At 42.6% G+C, this 14,695-nt stretch overlaps 1 protein-coding gene and 1 long non-coding RNA gene across 10 annotated transcripts in view; both read left to right on the top strand.

Moving 5' to 3' along the window:
• The first annotated feature begins 11 nt into the window (after nt 1-11).
• On the top strand, nt 12-1,676 carry LOC133145188 (uncharacterized). Its single transcript, XR_009710843.1, has 2 exons — nt 12-827; nt 1,343-1,676. It is a non-coding gene; the product is annotated as an uncharacterized LOC133145188 (long non-coding RNA).
• Nucleotides 1,677-8,535: 6,859 nt separating this feature from the next.
• The window catches only part of dock4b (dedicator of cytokinesis 4b), a 44,498-nt gene continuing 38,338 nt past the window's right edge, over nt 8,536-14,695 (top strand). For all 9 annotated transcript variants that reach the window (XR_009710842.1, XM_061268378.1, XM_061268385.1 and 6 more), the window contains exon 1: nt 8,536-8,749. Coding sequence is in view for 8 of the 9 variants with exons in the window: in XM_061268378.1 (XP_061124362.1) it covers nt 8,713-8,749 (37 nt within the window). In the remaining variant the exon portion in view is untranslated. The remainder of the gene's footprint in view (nt 8,750-14,695) is intronic.

The following is a 14,695-nucleotide window of genomic DNA, read 5'->3' as shown; positions in this document are numbered from 1 at the left end:
CCACTTTTTACCGGCAAGGCTGACCAATCGGGCGACGGGATCACAGTCGCGTGTGCGCACGCGTGACGTATTTGTGCGCACTTTGTGGGCGTCTCGTACAACGCTCACGTTGTAACTACAGTTGCATTTGCATACTCTTGCAAACGTGCACACATTTGAAATGATCTTTTTGAAGGCGGTGCAGTGTAAAGTAATATAGGAGATTATGTCTATGCAAGCGTGGGTCACACCCAAAAAGTATAATCGGTGAATTAATCACTTTACGTGTCACTAACAAGGTCTGCATGATTGCATTTAATTGTTACAGTAATGAACTGGTTGATTACATCAAACACATTTTAAAGGAGGCTGCAAGAGGACTCTCCAAAACTGGCACACTAGGGGGAGCCATTCTGTTTGAAATTCAAATAGCTTTGCCTCACAGCCCAGCAGCACCAGTTGCAAAGGAGCGAGTGAAATTCCCACAGATAGGTTTCTGTGATGCATTATTTAATTTCACTATGCTCACTGGTTAATAAACAGGCACTGCAACCAGGCTGGATTGCAAAAGTAGGATTTATGCGTGCCGTCTTAAGAAAGTGCGGGCTGTTTATCTGAAGTTTTAGGAAGTGAAGGAGATGTGAGTGGATAATCACCTGCCACAAGAAAGAGGCAACACAGAGAAGCCCAGCGTGTCGGCCGCTCGGCATGCCGTGCACGTCGCATGGGTGGGCACGGGCCCCGACCAACTTGATGCCAAAGGAATACTGATGATGGCACCGAGGTAGCGGAGTGAGATGGCGGCGTGAGGCGATTTGGCCGACAGCCCACGATAGATGGAAAAAAAGGTGAATATTAATCGCCACGCTTCGTCGTTTTTAAATAATGTATCTGGCGAGGCCCCCCCGCGGCTGCATCGGTTGTCAGGGAAGGAATATTGAGGCCTAAAGGCCGACGCATGTTGAATTGAAGTGACTCACTTGTTCCATTTTATAACCATGAGCAATCATTTCAAACATCACTACGCACGATTGTTACAAATTGACTGTCATTTTCAGCAAAGTCTGCCATCTAGTGGTGAGCGCTGTTATTACAACTCAACATCTCTCTTCTAGATCAGGCGACTCTCTGTTAGCGGTTACGCTAATGCTAACACAATATGAGAGATATGCAGGCAAGTCCGCCCATATTAGAGTTAATTGATATTTCCGCGTCGCCACGGTAACAATGGTGATGACAAGTCACTGTGTTATTCTGTGAGCCAGGAGTTGCTATTTTAATTCTTATAATGGTTCTGGTGTGCTTTCTTTCGACTAATTTGTATGATTTCATATTTCATCTACCCACCCCTTCATCTTTTAAGGGTGACGGAGGGCCTTGTCAGCAAAACGCCCTTTCTCCTGATTGGCGACATGGATTTTAATTGATGAAAGCAAGCCGAGGGAGTCGAGCGGCGGGGGAGCGAGGGAGAAAGAAAGGTCGGTCAAAAAGTCCCGACTCGCTCTACCTTTTCATGTCTGACTTCAAACCTCATCACACTCTTGTTTTTTTTTTAATAGAGACGCTATTTGCCCGCGCGGCTTTCCAAATTGTACGCTCGTCAATTTCTCGTCGGAAAATCTGCATCGAGTGCTTTTTTTCGGGCTTATCTGGAGCTTGTGAAAAATCCATTAAGCCACCTTTGAGGTGCGCCCCCCCCCCCAAAAAAGATAAGATATTGTCAAGCATCCATCCGATTAACTAGATTAAACACACATTGGTGATAATTTGTCACCTCATTTACCTGCAAATATCAAACAAACCCTTTTTAATTGTCTCTTTCCTGTTGCGGGAAGCCATTTTGCCCACTTCCAAAGACAGATGGGTTTCCAATCCGTCGTGAGCCATGCTACCGGACAGCTGGTTCTGTTCCATTCCCTTCCAAAAAAAGCACCAAAAAAAAGTCCTTTTTCTATTCAAGGGATGTCCTCTACCCCCCCCCCCGTCCTTCTTTGTGGCGGATAAATTGTGTTCTCACAGCCAAATTGAATTTGTATTTGAATGTGACCCTTTCAACCTGGTGTTCAAGTAAATGTCGAAAAATAAATTGTATGTCTGTGGAGTGGAGACGAGGCCTTTTTTTTTTTTTTTTTGTGAGCTTATAAGGACGGCTTCTGTGCACTACAGCTGCATTTAACATACAGAAGAAGGCCAGTGTGAGGACGGGGCGGCACAGTGCGATGATTGTTCCGTCACAGGGTGGAAGGCTGCATTTTACACTACGCAGCTTTTTATTTATTTTTATTTTCTGCAAAGCTCGCCACTTTGGCAGCGGCATGGGCCGATCCTCCCGTCGCAAATCATGTCGCGTCCGAGCGGCGGCGTGCTAATGTTTGAGGACGTGCGGCTAAAAAAAGAAGATGGCGCACAGACAATGTGGCTCCAATGGTGTGGCAGATCCCACGACTTTTTAGGGCAGCATCAGCGAAACGGATGTTGTCACTAATTTCAACTCTTTCTGACATTAGAAAGGAATAGGGAGGTCTGCGCCGCTGTGGGAGAGCTCACAGCTAAATTCAATCAACACACAAAATCCAGCATTGTCTCCCAAAAATAGAACCCTTTTGATTATTTCACGACTTGATGAGCAGAGAACCAAATGGGCTCTCCGAATGATGCAAAATAGTTTTAAATGTGTGTGTGTTTGGCACAGAAAATGGCAGGGACACCAATAAGTAGACCTTGTTGGAGTTGCCTGGCAACCCTCTAGGCCACAAAGAGGGGGAAGTTTGGCACTGATTAATATCTTACGTAAACACGGCTTGCATAATAGAAAGTGGATGAATACAGCCAGGTAATATATTTGCCACACTCCAACCTGGCCATACTATATTCCGCTCACTCCTCTTCGATCCGATGCACCCCGCTTTCGTCCGGGGTGATATTTTGGCTGCAATAGGTCAGCACCCACTGAGCTCCACGGGGGGGGGGTGCAGCCCACTGAAGCCACAGGAACCTCCTGTGAACCTGAAGCGAGGCACGCTGGGGAGGGGGGACGGGATTCCACACACTGTTGCACTCCGAGTGTTTGAAATAAAGCATGCTAAAATCATATATGATGTGAAAACAAAGAATTAGCCAATCAGAATTCAGTACAGTGAATAGAGGAATAAGTTGTAAATCAGCAACTGTGAATTATTATGATGATAATATATTATCACTGATTGAAAAAGACACAAAGAGCGATTAATACATTTCTTTTTTTTTTTTCGAGTGCACCAAAATATAACCCATCGAGTCAACCCCCAACCTGTCTTCAGAGGATTCCATCAGAATTCTTCACATGTCACATGATTCCATGCAGCTAATGTATGCAGACAGATCAAAGATCCACACGTACGTGAAGCTGCTAACCGTCTTCAAAAGCGCCCGGCGGGCACAGGGCGTTGCCAAGGCCAAACAACTCCAAATATCGCTCCCTCCCATCTTTCACAGTATAGCCGTTCATCTGTGCTCAAATCTGGATACTGCCAGGAAAAAAAACAACACACACACACACACACATTCTGGTTGAGTTTCAAATCACTCGGCCTGACATTTGCCAGATTTTTTTTTTTTCCAGCATGGAAATCTGTTTGTCTTGTCTGGCCATTGCGGCAAATCAATCCATCAGCAATCCATCCGTCATTGACATAATCCCGCTCCTCCTTTTTCGTCTCTTCCTCCTTCCACCGATTCAGCCTCCGCATTTTTTTTATTTTTTTTATGCGGAGTGAAACTTTCATATTATTGAATTACTATCCTTCGTATAAGGCAGTTTAAGCGTAACCGTGTCTGCCACCTAGTGGTGAATCCTGATATTACAACATAAAACTACATTTCATTATTATTATTTTGATTGTATTTTAAATATTTTTATCAACCCAACCGCATATGGAACCAGAGCGACGCGCGTCATCATCGACGCAATATAACGACCGAGCTAATCGCATAAGGAAGGAAATCACAGATTGGGATCACCAGCCGGATTTCATTAAGCCAACTTGGCTTATCTGTCCGTCAAACCGAATGAAATATTACACCGTGGGTTGTTTCAAATATTTCGGGCCGCTCGTCTTGAGAAATAAATGCCTTTCTGACAGTGTCATGATCATTATTTGTGTTTGAGGGAAAGGCCTGAAAAGATCCACTCACGCCAGCAGCGGCCTGGAGGCGACGGTGCGAGCGGCACCAACACCCACCGGGCCGAGGTGCCGATGGAAAAGCCCGGGCAGATAAAGAGCAAGTGTGTCATTCGGGCCGTTGGCCACTCACTGTGGTTTTTGCACGTATGAGTAAGACGCGTGACTAAAACCAAGAAACAAAACTTTGCTTGTCTGCTCGCTGCTCACGGCACTCAGCTTAAAAAAAAAAAAAAAAGGAACCGCATGATTCAGTGTTTCCTCCTTTATTTAGATACACTTTAGTCCATTTCTACCAAAGATAAATCTGGCATTGGGGAATCGCTGATCCGAAAATATTGTTTTTTCCCCTGCGCACTTGACTTTTGCCATCACTTTAAATCCAACATTGCATTGCATTTTTACATCAATTGAGATACCGTTTTTTTCCGTGTACAGTGCGCCCCCATGTATAATACGCACCCTAAAAATGGCATGCTGATGCTGGAAAAAAGCCGGACGTGAAAAAGGCGTCTCTGTATGGGAGAGACGTTGAAGAGGAATAAACACACCCTTGGAAACCAAAACTTGGTGATTTCAAGTTTCATTTCGAGGGACATTTGTCACGTCTCGTCCCCAGTTTTGCTATGTGTCTAGGTTGCCATAGTTTCTGTTCGCGTCGCCCCTCTCTTCCTGCGTCACCTCAATCGATGTAACGTGTTTTGTATTTAAGTCCTGTCTGCCCCTCGCTCACCGTCGGATCATTGCATGTGTTACTGTCATGGTGTCTGTTTGCTTTCTGTTCCTGTCTTTGGTAATGTCACCCTGTCTTTTTGTTCCACGACTTTGTCGGTCAGTCCTGTTGTTGGTTTTGTTTTCTAAAAAAAAAAAAAAATTAAAAAATGTTTGTACCCATGTATAATGCGCACCCCCGATTTTAGGACAATAAATTCGTTAAATTTTGCGCACTATACACGGAAAAAAACGGTATGTCAAAATGAATCCGTTCATCGACAACAAGTAAATAAAGTACAATAAAATATAAGTAAAACAAGATAATCGATTCTAAGAATAGTGATAACCTATAAAATTATAACATTGACAAAAAATAATCGTGTAATATTGACTCCACCCAAAAAAATAATAATGGTTTCGCTCTACTGCTCCGGTGTAGAAATTGGACATGATGCGTTGAACGTGATCTTGCAAAATCATTTATGAATGCCATCTGTCATACACTTGCGGGCACAATCGGGGTTTTTTTTTTTCGGGGAGGTGGCGGGGGGAGGTCCAGGTGGTGCAAAACTATAATTTTGCAGCCACAGAGTGCGACAGCACGGGGTGTGTGAGTCATAAAAACACACTCAATCTGGAGCAGCATGTCACCAAGCAAACCTTAGAAGAAAAAAAAAAAAGAGGCTTTTGCTTTTTATGACTTTTTAAGTGGTAACATGACACAAATGAAAGCGCTTGACCGGTCCAGTTGCAGTTTTTCATTACCCCATTTTGTGACGTCAACGCTCAGCAAATGGCCTCAGTCGTTCCTGTTTCTTAGAAGTCCAATAAAAATCCCCTCGGCGGTGCCGCGAGGTGACAAAAAATACATTTCGAATCATCTTTTTGATGCACAAACACGTGAGGCGGAAATCTTTTTAGATGTTTGAATCGCTCAAAGGCTTAACGAGGAATGGACATAATCCGACGTGAGCTTCTGCTCTCACATGTCCGTGGCCATCGGAACTTACCCTAAGTGGGGCAGCGTTTTAGAGGAAAGTCCAGAACGTGTCCATTATGAAGATTCTATTTTTTTTCCTTTCCATGTTTATATCTGGAGACCTGCTGCTTTTGTAAGTGAGGATGTTGCCTGCTGCGTCCAAGCTGTGGGATGTTTTTTTTCGACCCACACTTCCTGCTTTGTTGCAAATCTTTTTTTTTTAAATCAATACTTGTTATGTAAATAAAAACAAAGCCGTGTAGGACGCATCATCATATTTTGTTCTTATTCAAACAGATGATCACATGATGTGCTGTGTTTCCTTTATGAACAGGAGGAGTCCCTCAAGGTACAATCTTGAGTACCGTATTTTCCGCCCTATAAGGCGCACCTAAAAACCTAAATTTTTCTCAAAAACCAACAGTGCGCCTTATAGCCCGGTGCGCCTTATATATGGACCAAATTCCTAAATTTAAACTGGCCCAAAGCATTGTGTCATGAAATCAATCATAAGTGGCCCGCTGAAGACTATGAATCATGACTCAAAAAGACTATGGATCATTATTTTATGATTATAAAGTAATTTGTTTTCGTCTGAAGTTGAAATAAAAAAGATAAAATGGAGAATGATTTGATTTGGATTAAAAATCTGACATGATGCATTAATGGTGCGCCTTATAGTCCGGTGCGCCTTATATAAGGATAAAGTTTTAAAATGGGCCATTCATTGAAGGTGCGCCTTATAGGCCGGTGCGCCTTATAGGCCGGAAAATACGGTACCCTTTCGTATTTTTATTGCTATAACCGCACGGCAGGGGAAAAGTCTTTTTAAATCATGCAATGTTTTCCCTCTTATTTCTCAGGAGTAGCAAGTCCCACTTCTGTTTTCACGTTTTGCTTTCGTTGCACTGCCATTATGTTGACAACACATTGATTCGCAGTCGCAAAACATCACTCGGAAACGAGATCACCTCTCTGGTCCTCCATGGGATGAATCTGCGGGCTTTTTTTCTTTTACTGCGCTACTAACCCCCCCCCCCCCCTCTTGCGCTTATGATTTATTCATATGCGGAGTAGAACATTCTACAATCCAACAATTTACCCCCAAAGCTCCAATCAGAATGACCGAAGCGAGGCAGCATGTACTGTACTACTAATCCCATTCAGTCTGGTTTCTTTTAATTAAAAAGGTCCACTGGAATCTTTTTTTGTGCAAGACTGTAAAAGACAGTCGGGTGACAACCAAGCCGTGATGCTCCCAGCATGCAAGAGCTTTTTTTTTTTTCATTCATAATTCACCAATGAAAAGACAAACTAGACGTATAAATGGACATGATAAGCGCTAATGGGACAGAGCGACATGTTTGACGCTTTGAAAGCGTCATTAATGGGTACAGCAGAAGGCATGAGCTTCGGAACACGGTTCGATTTTTTTTTTTGTACTCAAACTGTGAGCCAGACAGATGATGAGAACCCGAGAGTGTGTGTGTATTTGAGTGGAATTGGGTGTATTAAGGAGTGAGGACACAGCCTGCTCATAAAAATGGTGTGACATTTGGTGCACATGCACACATAGAGGCACGCACATGTGCAAACTCACTTCTTTATGCACACACACACACTGAGCCGCCTTTTCATTTGGGCTATGCAACCTTCTCCACTTTTTAGCTTCCTTCATAGACACTCATCCATTTTTCATGCATCGGTTGTCCCACTTCAAGCTGTGTGCTTGCGGGCGCGTGTGTGTGTGTTCATGGTTTTGGTCAAGGTCATGTTATGCACCTCGAGCAAGAAATGAGATGTGTGGTGTACACAAGTACATTGTCAAAATATAAATAAAAACAAAACAAACACAACTTTTGTTGCCTTTTTTTGAGCACACAACTTTTTTTTTTAGTTTAAAGCATAATATATTATCACTTTGTGCTTATATTTATTTTTCTTTCTTTCTTTCTTTCTTTCTTTCTTTCTTTCTTTCTTTCTTTCTTTCTTTCTTTCTTTCTTTCTTTCTTTCTTTCTTTCTTTCTTTCTTTCTTTCTTTCTTTCTTTCTTTCTTTCTTTCTTTCTTTCTTTCTTTCTTTCTTTCTTTCTTTCTTTCTTTCTTTCTTTCTTTCTTTCTTTCTTTCTTTCTTTCTTTCTTTCTTTCTTTCTTTCTTTCTTTCTTTCTTTCTTTCTTTCTTTCTTTCTTTCTTTCTTTCTTTCTTTCTTTCTTTCTTTCTTTCTTTCTTTCTTTCCTTTCTAATTAAATGTGACATGATGGGAAGACCGCTTCTTAAAACCACATTGACGTCACCGGATGCTACTACAACACCCACAATGCAACGCGGTCCTTTCTGGCTGTGTTGCCCGGGCAGGAGCATTCAAATACACCTCGGACATTTGTGTATTCGACCGTTTAAAACCTTAACTGTTAGCGTGAACGTAAATGAAACTATTTAGAGGTCATTCCAGATAATAATAGTAAAATGAAGTCTTAATTACAATGTCGTTTGCGTTGAATGCCTAGTATTGTATAATTACGGAAAACGTATCACGCTTTGAAAAACGCCATAAAGTTCCAACGTCCGTGTTATTGACTCACCACTAGTTATTATATCCACAAATTTGCCCTTAAATAGATAAACGAGTCCAAATGAAATCAGTGTCACCACGTCAGATTCAACTGTCAAATCACGTCCGCGTAGTAGCTAGATTTCCGATGATACCTGAACGCACCACACTCCGTACCTCGACCAGCTGCGGCTGCCGTGGCAGCGGCGCATTCTCGCTTTGCAAATCCAAACAATGACTCCGACTACGGAGCGGAGGAAAGCACGCCAGTAGAATGCATCTGATGGCGCCGCTATTTGCACGTCAAACTTGAAAGCACCCGCCGGAAATATGTGGATACCTACGGAGCAGGAAAAATACGGCGTCGGTAAGTTGATTGCATTTTGTCTTGTTGAATGACAAAGTGCAATACGAGCGCTGCGTTGACTGACGCGGTGATGTTTTGCATTTGATTGTTTATTACGAGGGGGTGCTTTTGTTGTTTTTCTCCCCCTTACAAACAATGGGAAGCATCCGATCTAATGATGAGAGGTTGACTGCCACATTGCAAAGCACAGTGTTGTCGCTGTGACCCCCCCCCCTCTCCTCCTCCTCACACCCCCGCCCCCCACGGGTTGCTAAATGAACAGCATCTTAAATATTTTGTCTCTTTTATTCATTGAATCACTTCTGTGCAGATTTACTTCATTACTTAATTCTCATTAAGATGCGAACATCCTTGACTGCATTGTTTCAGGTTGTAATTCAAATACTCAAGACAAACAAGCCTACACAAACCAAATGTAGGAAGCTGGAGGAGGAAGGGGGGGGGGGTAACACAGTCTTTTATTCCTGCTTGTGTGGTGTGAATTCCTATTTGCTACCCCCTCCACCCCCCTCCTCCTGCTCCGCCTCTTCCTCACAATGACATGATCATTGAGATGTGAGCGTGTTAAAGGTCTCATAATAACATTCCCTTGAGATATAAATCTGCAGTGTGGGAGTGATGCTTCCTAAAATTCCCCATAATCAATTTCTGTTTTTTTGCCTCCTCCATCCTGTCCCGCCTCTGCACTTTGAGGCTACCCTTACCACCGTGACCTAAAAATCAACTAGTACAGTCAACGTTCTGGACTTCTCCCCCTAACTTCCTATTCCTGGCGGCAAAAAATAAAAAATAAACGGTCCACAGATCCTCCATCCAGTCTGCAGGATCCCCATTTTAATTGCAGACTATCCAATTTCAAAGTCCACTTGGGCTGGATTAGAGGGAGGATATTCATATTTAAGGCTGGGTAGTCACCATTGTCCCCCTCAATCTGCCGTTAATTGGATTAAAAGTACTCCATCCCTTCTGCTTGAATAAGTGCAATTTCATTTTTGAAACATTCTTTGCTAGCAGAACATCTTTTGTTTTTTTTTGTATGGGTCCCCTTTTTAGGTTTGAGGAAGGAACCGGTGTTTTCCTGTTGTGAAACACCAAAAACACATCTGAAGATGTGTTGGCATGACTTCAGGGCATCGACGCGAGTAGGTGACGAGGTCGCACAGAACCTTTCAAAGTTGAGTTTCCAGATTGGATCAAATATGAAAACGCATATCTCCTCCATAAGTCACTCAAGGCGACGTAGTGTCACATTATGCCCCCAGACAGACTCCGCCTCCTCTCCTCATTAAGACCTTTTGTTAAAACCAATCAAGCGTATCATTGCTCATCACAAGCGCATAATTAAACTATTTTAACGAGCTGGCGTGCGTCAAAAGTCTGCGTGCGTTATGAACGATGATTTATAAGCTACGTCGGAACCTCCAAACGGAACAAGAGCTCGTCGGATTATTGCTTGTTTGTCGCCGGAGGCCTGGCTGGGAAGGAGACCCCGGCCCCCCCCTCCTCCTCCCATGGGGGGATGTCACTGTGGGTGCTGGCGCGTGTCAGGGGCGGGTTTATTGTCAAGGGGCACCCGCTCTGCCCCCCCCCCCCCTTGGACTCCACAGGGGGTTTAGCAGGTTGTTTCCGAACGGGGCGCCCATTCCACCATTCTCGCCGCAATCCCGTAATGCAGCAAAACCCCCAAAGCGAGGTATGGATAGAATTTTGGGGGGGGGAGGTGAAGTGTGTTGAGGTGAAGCCTAGCAGCTTTTAATTGCTTCCCCGCCTGCCGCCTCGTCTCCGTCTGCAAAGATGGCGCCCCTTCGCCAACGTCAACATGGGACATGTCGGCGGCCCGCCCCCCCCACTCCCTCTTGTCAGTTGAACAGATGTTGAAGACAATGGATTAGGAAAAAAATAAATCCCATAATAAAATAAATAAATAAAGTAAGTAAAAATATAAATAAAAAATAAATAAATAAAGTAAGTAAAATATAAATAATAAATAAATAAATAAATACAGCCTATAATTGTTGTGTTCAACTACGGCCGTCCTTTTTTTTTTTGTGCAGACACACTGGATAATAATTGAAATGCATTGTTACGCAAAGATGAGAAAATGCCCTTGCCGCTTCGTTGTTCAATTCATCCACGCTCTGTTTATTTCGCCCTGCAATTGATGTGAACGCTTACTTGCATCTGTCAACACAAAGATGTAAGGAAGAAGGAGATGAATGGAACGCGAGGAATGAGGTTCCCCTCCTTGCCACTTCTCGCTAGCTTATCCCATTGTTGGCGGTGACACAGACAAGCCCACATGCAACATTAGGCCACAGCTATGCATGATGTTATGACAGGCCACCCCTGGGGGGGGGGGCTGACACGGGCTTTCCTGCTGCTTTTCCACTCCAGTGGCATCCATATTTTATATATGAGTCCTGGATTCATTTTTTTGGAGAACAATCATGAAATTTGGCAAGGACATTTCCAAAACAACCCGCTGTGGTGCTACTTCTCGATATCAATGTGTGAACTGGAGGTTAATGGGATGTGTTAGTGGAAGATGGGCCGAACGGGGAAATATGATTGGCGTGGAATTTTCATACAAAAAAAAAAAACAATTGGGGTGCCTGCCGATGCCAATCACTGTGATTGGCAGGTGAGAGGCGCCGGGAGACACTTGTTTTTCATCCTCGTTCATTGTGTAAAAAAAATGATTGCACACGTTGGCGTGGTGTCAGTTCTCCGTTTCCTGCGGCTGTAATCACGGCCGGCCCGTATTGACCATAAAGGAAGTGTACATCGATTAGTGTGTGTGTGTGTGTGTGTGTGTGTGTGTGTGTGACCCAGTGTAATCGTAATGACCTCAAGGCTTCCATTTCCCCATACTGCTGGTTTTAGTCAAAGCTATTTTTTGCTCAGCTGCTCAAGTTACTTAAGTCAACGTGGGGGATTCATTATTAATATTCTCGTTAAAAAGGGAGAGATGTGATCATGTAATATTGAGAGCTAATACAAGTGTCCGAGCTAGCTGGGAGCAGTTAGTTCAAACTAAACAAATGTACTTGTCATATATTATATTATATTATATTATATTATATTATATTATATTATATTATATTATATTATATTATATATTATATTATATTATATTATATTATATTATATTATATTATATTATATTATATTATATTATATTATATTATATTATATTATATTATATTATATTATATTATATTATATTATATTATATTATATAAAATAAAGAAATATATATATTTTTTATTTTTTCAATTATAAGGTATGCAGAGATGTATGCAAAAGTAAGCCTAACTATAGTACCGCTAAATACTCAACCTGCTTTAGTGACCGTGACCTAAATGGTGCCAATAATGCCAATAGGAAACGGCATGAGCTCAGCGTGGAAGTTCAGTTTCACTCGCAAGCCCTCTCGTGCCGTTCAGGTCAGCGGGTTTGTCAGGATTAATTCCAAAGTAAGCCAGAAGGCCCGAAAGGTCTTTGGACTGATAGCGCTTAAGAAAGCTGCCGTTTGACCTTGACTTGTCTTTTCAACCCTTAATTCCGTCTTTGGTCGATGTTTTACTTCAAAGAGAAACATTCCCAGCAAAAGCAAAAAGGGTTGGATGAATTTTGAAAAGAAATCCAAAACGTGCTTCCGTAGTCGAGCATGAAAAAGACGTTAAGTCCTGTTTCCTCCTGCCCCATTTCCTGCCTGGGTCTTGCGTGTTCCAAGGTAGTACTAGCCTGACCCTTATCTCACACTCTGCTCCCCCCCCACCCCCACCTGCTCAAGCCTCATCCTTCTTTATCTCGTACTCCTTCAAATCCATACTCATCTGTCCCAGATATTCCAAAACGTGCTTGCTTATGCATAATTTGTTTATTTGTAGCCCGCACACTATCGCATGTGCAAGCCTCGGTGGAGCTCACGTCTCGGAAATGATAAAGCACTACAGATGCTCGGCGGCGGCGGCTTAGGAGAGCCTCTTCAACCCCGCGAGAGGATCTTTGGTGTGCCACTCTCAAATCTTACAAAACATGTTATGCTTTCTTTGGAGGCGTGTTTTACGCTGCAATGAGATTTGAAACGGCTGTAAACTGCTTTTTTTTTTTTTTCTTTTACGCTTCTTCTGTCCCTTTTTTTTCTGTATACAAATGCTGTTAAATGAGATTAGCGATGGATGAAGCTTAGCTCCGTTTTTTTTGTTTTTTCTTTAGCTTTTTTTTCAGTCACAGTCCAAGGAGTTAAAATATGTAATGTAATGTAATGTAATGTAATGTAATGTAATGTAATGTAATGTAATGTAATATAATATAATATAATATAATATAATATAATATAATATAATATAATATAATATAATATAATATAATATAATATAATATAATATAATATAATATAATATATAGATAAATGATTGCAAACAACGAATCGTCTAAATAAACCATTATGTTGAGTGCCACTGCTTTAATTAATCAGGTTGATTAAATCTGTCGCGACCCACTTTGCCCCACACAGAGATAAAAAAAAAAAAATAAATCTGGATTTTTTTGTTTTGTGCATCTTCATGTCTTCTGCTTAAAATATTTTTTTACAAGCCTCATAACTAGCAAATAGTATTTCCTCATCTATTTACATTTTGTTTGATATTATGTCAGTCCCGTGGTAATCTCACTGCCTTTTTTAAAAAATCCACTTTGGTTTGAAGTGAACCACCCCACCCCCTCCCCCCCGCTCGCCACAAGCTTAACCTCATCGAGCGTCCACCTGGCGTCTTCATTTTTCCGACTTCAATCACTCCCCGGCCTCAGGGGTGGGAGTCCGAGGACCTCTAAGCGTCAAGTGTTGCTTCTAAAAGTAGCTGAAACATATCCCCTTTTGTGTGGGCGAGAGGAAACCACCGTGGGAGCCTTTTGTTTGACCGCCGCATGGCGTACGGAGACTTGAGTATGGCAGAAAATATGACAATTGAAAAGGAACCTCCGCCATCCGATGGTTTTTCCAACCCCCGATGAGGCCGCACGGCTATTCTTGCTAACAAGCAATTTGTGTTGAGAGCTGGCCCCAGATAATATACATACAAACGCTAGCATGGAAATAATCCAGCATGTGGCACTTAGCAAACGTCCACGTTTCACTGGGATTCATGGCCAGATTCTGTTTGACGACAGATGGCTTTGTTGATCAAGCGAGAGAGATCGGGTTGTGGGGGTTTCTCCCCCCCGCCAACCCGAGGGGGGGCTGAAAATGTAAAAATAGCTCTTGACTTAGAGTAATCTTCACGATTAAGTCATTCACTGCCAATCCAGTTTGTTGTCTATAACCGTCAATGGTGGTGAATGAGTTAGGTGTCAAACCCGAGGCCCGGGGGCCAGATCTGGCCCACGACATCAACTTTGTGTCCTTACTAAAATTGCAAATAGTCTTCACTTTCAAAAATATTGCTAGCAATTTTTATAACTATTTATCTTATTAAAATATTTGAACAATATTTACGAGTCTCTGATCCCGCGACAAAAAATAATTCGACATGGATCAATAATGGAAATCTTTCGGCTCCCTTTTTATTTCAGTGGCTCCGTTCTGACCTTGATGCTGGCAAATCTCTGGATCAGCTTTCAGTCTTTCATGCTCACTTAAAGAGCAGGAAAAAAGCAAGTCAGTGATTTGTGCTTCTTTGAAACTGGACTCCTTCCCTGGTGGACATTGTTCACACCTCAAGGGCTGGCTGCTTTCAAGCTATGCTGTGAAATGAGACCTATTTGTTTTTTCATCGCCCTTTGAAATGCTAAGATAAACGAACGGGATGCCCCGTTCTGGACCTTTTTGAGCCTTCTCCTCTGCCGTGCTGACCTAATGAGCGTGGAGAATCTATAAATAGTGACCCGCAAACGGATCATACCGCGCCTCCTGTAGGATTAGCTCTCGGCATGCTCAAGGAA

This window comes from Syngnathus typhle, linkage group LG21, assembly GCF_033458585.1.
Source record: "Syngnathus typhle isolate RoL2023-S1 ecotype Sweden linkage group LG21, RoL_Styp_1.0, whole genome shotgun sequence".
Classification (NCBI taxonomy): domain Eukaryota; kingdom Metazoa; phylum Chordata; class Actinopteri; order Syngnathiformes; family Syngnathidae; genus Syngnathus; species Syngnathus typhle.
The sequence above is the reverse complement of the archived record's forward strand: the minus strand, read 5'-3'. Positions and strand labels throughout refer to the sequence as shown.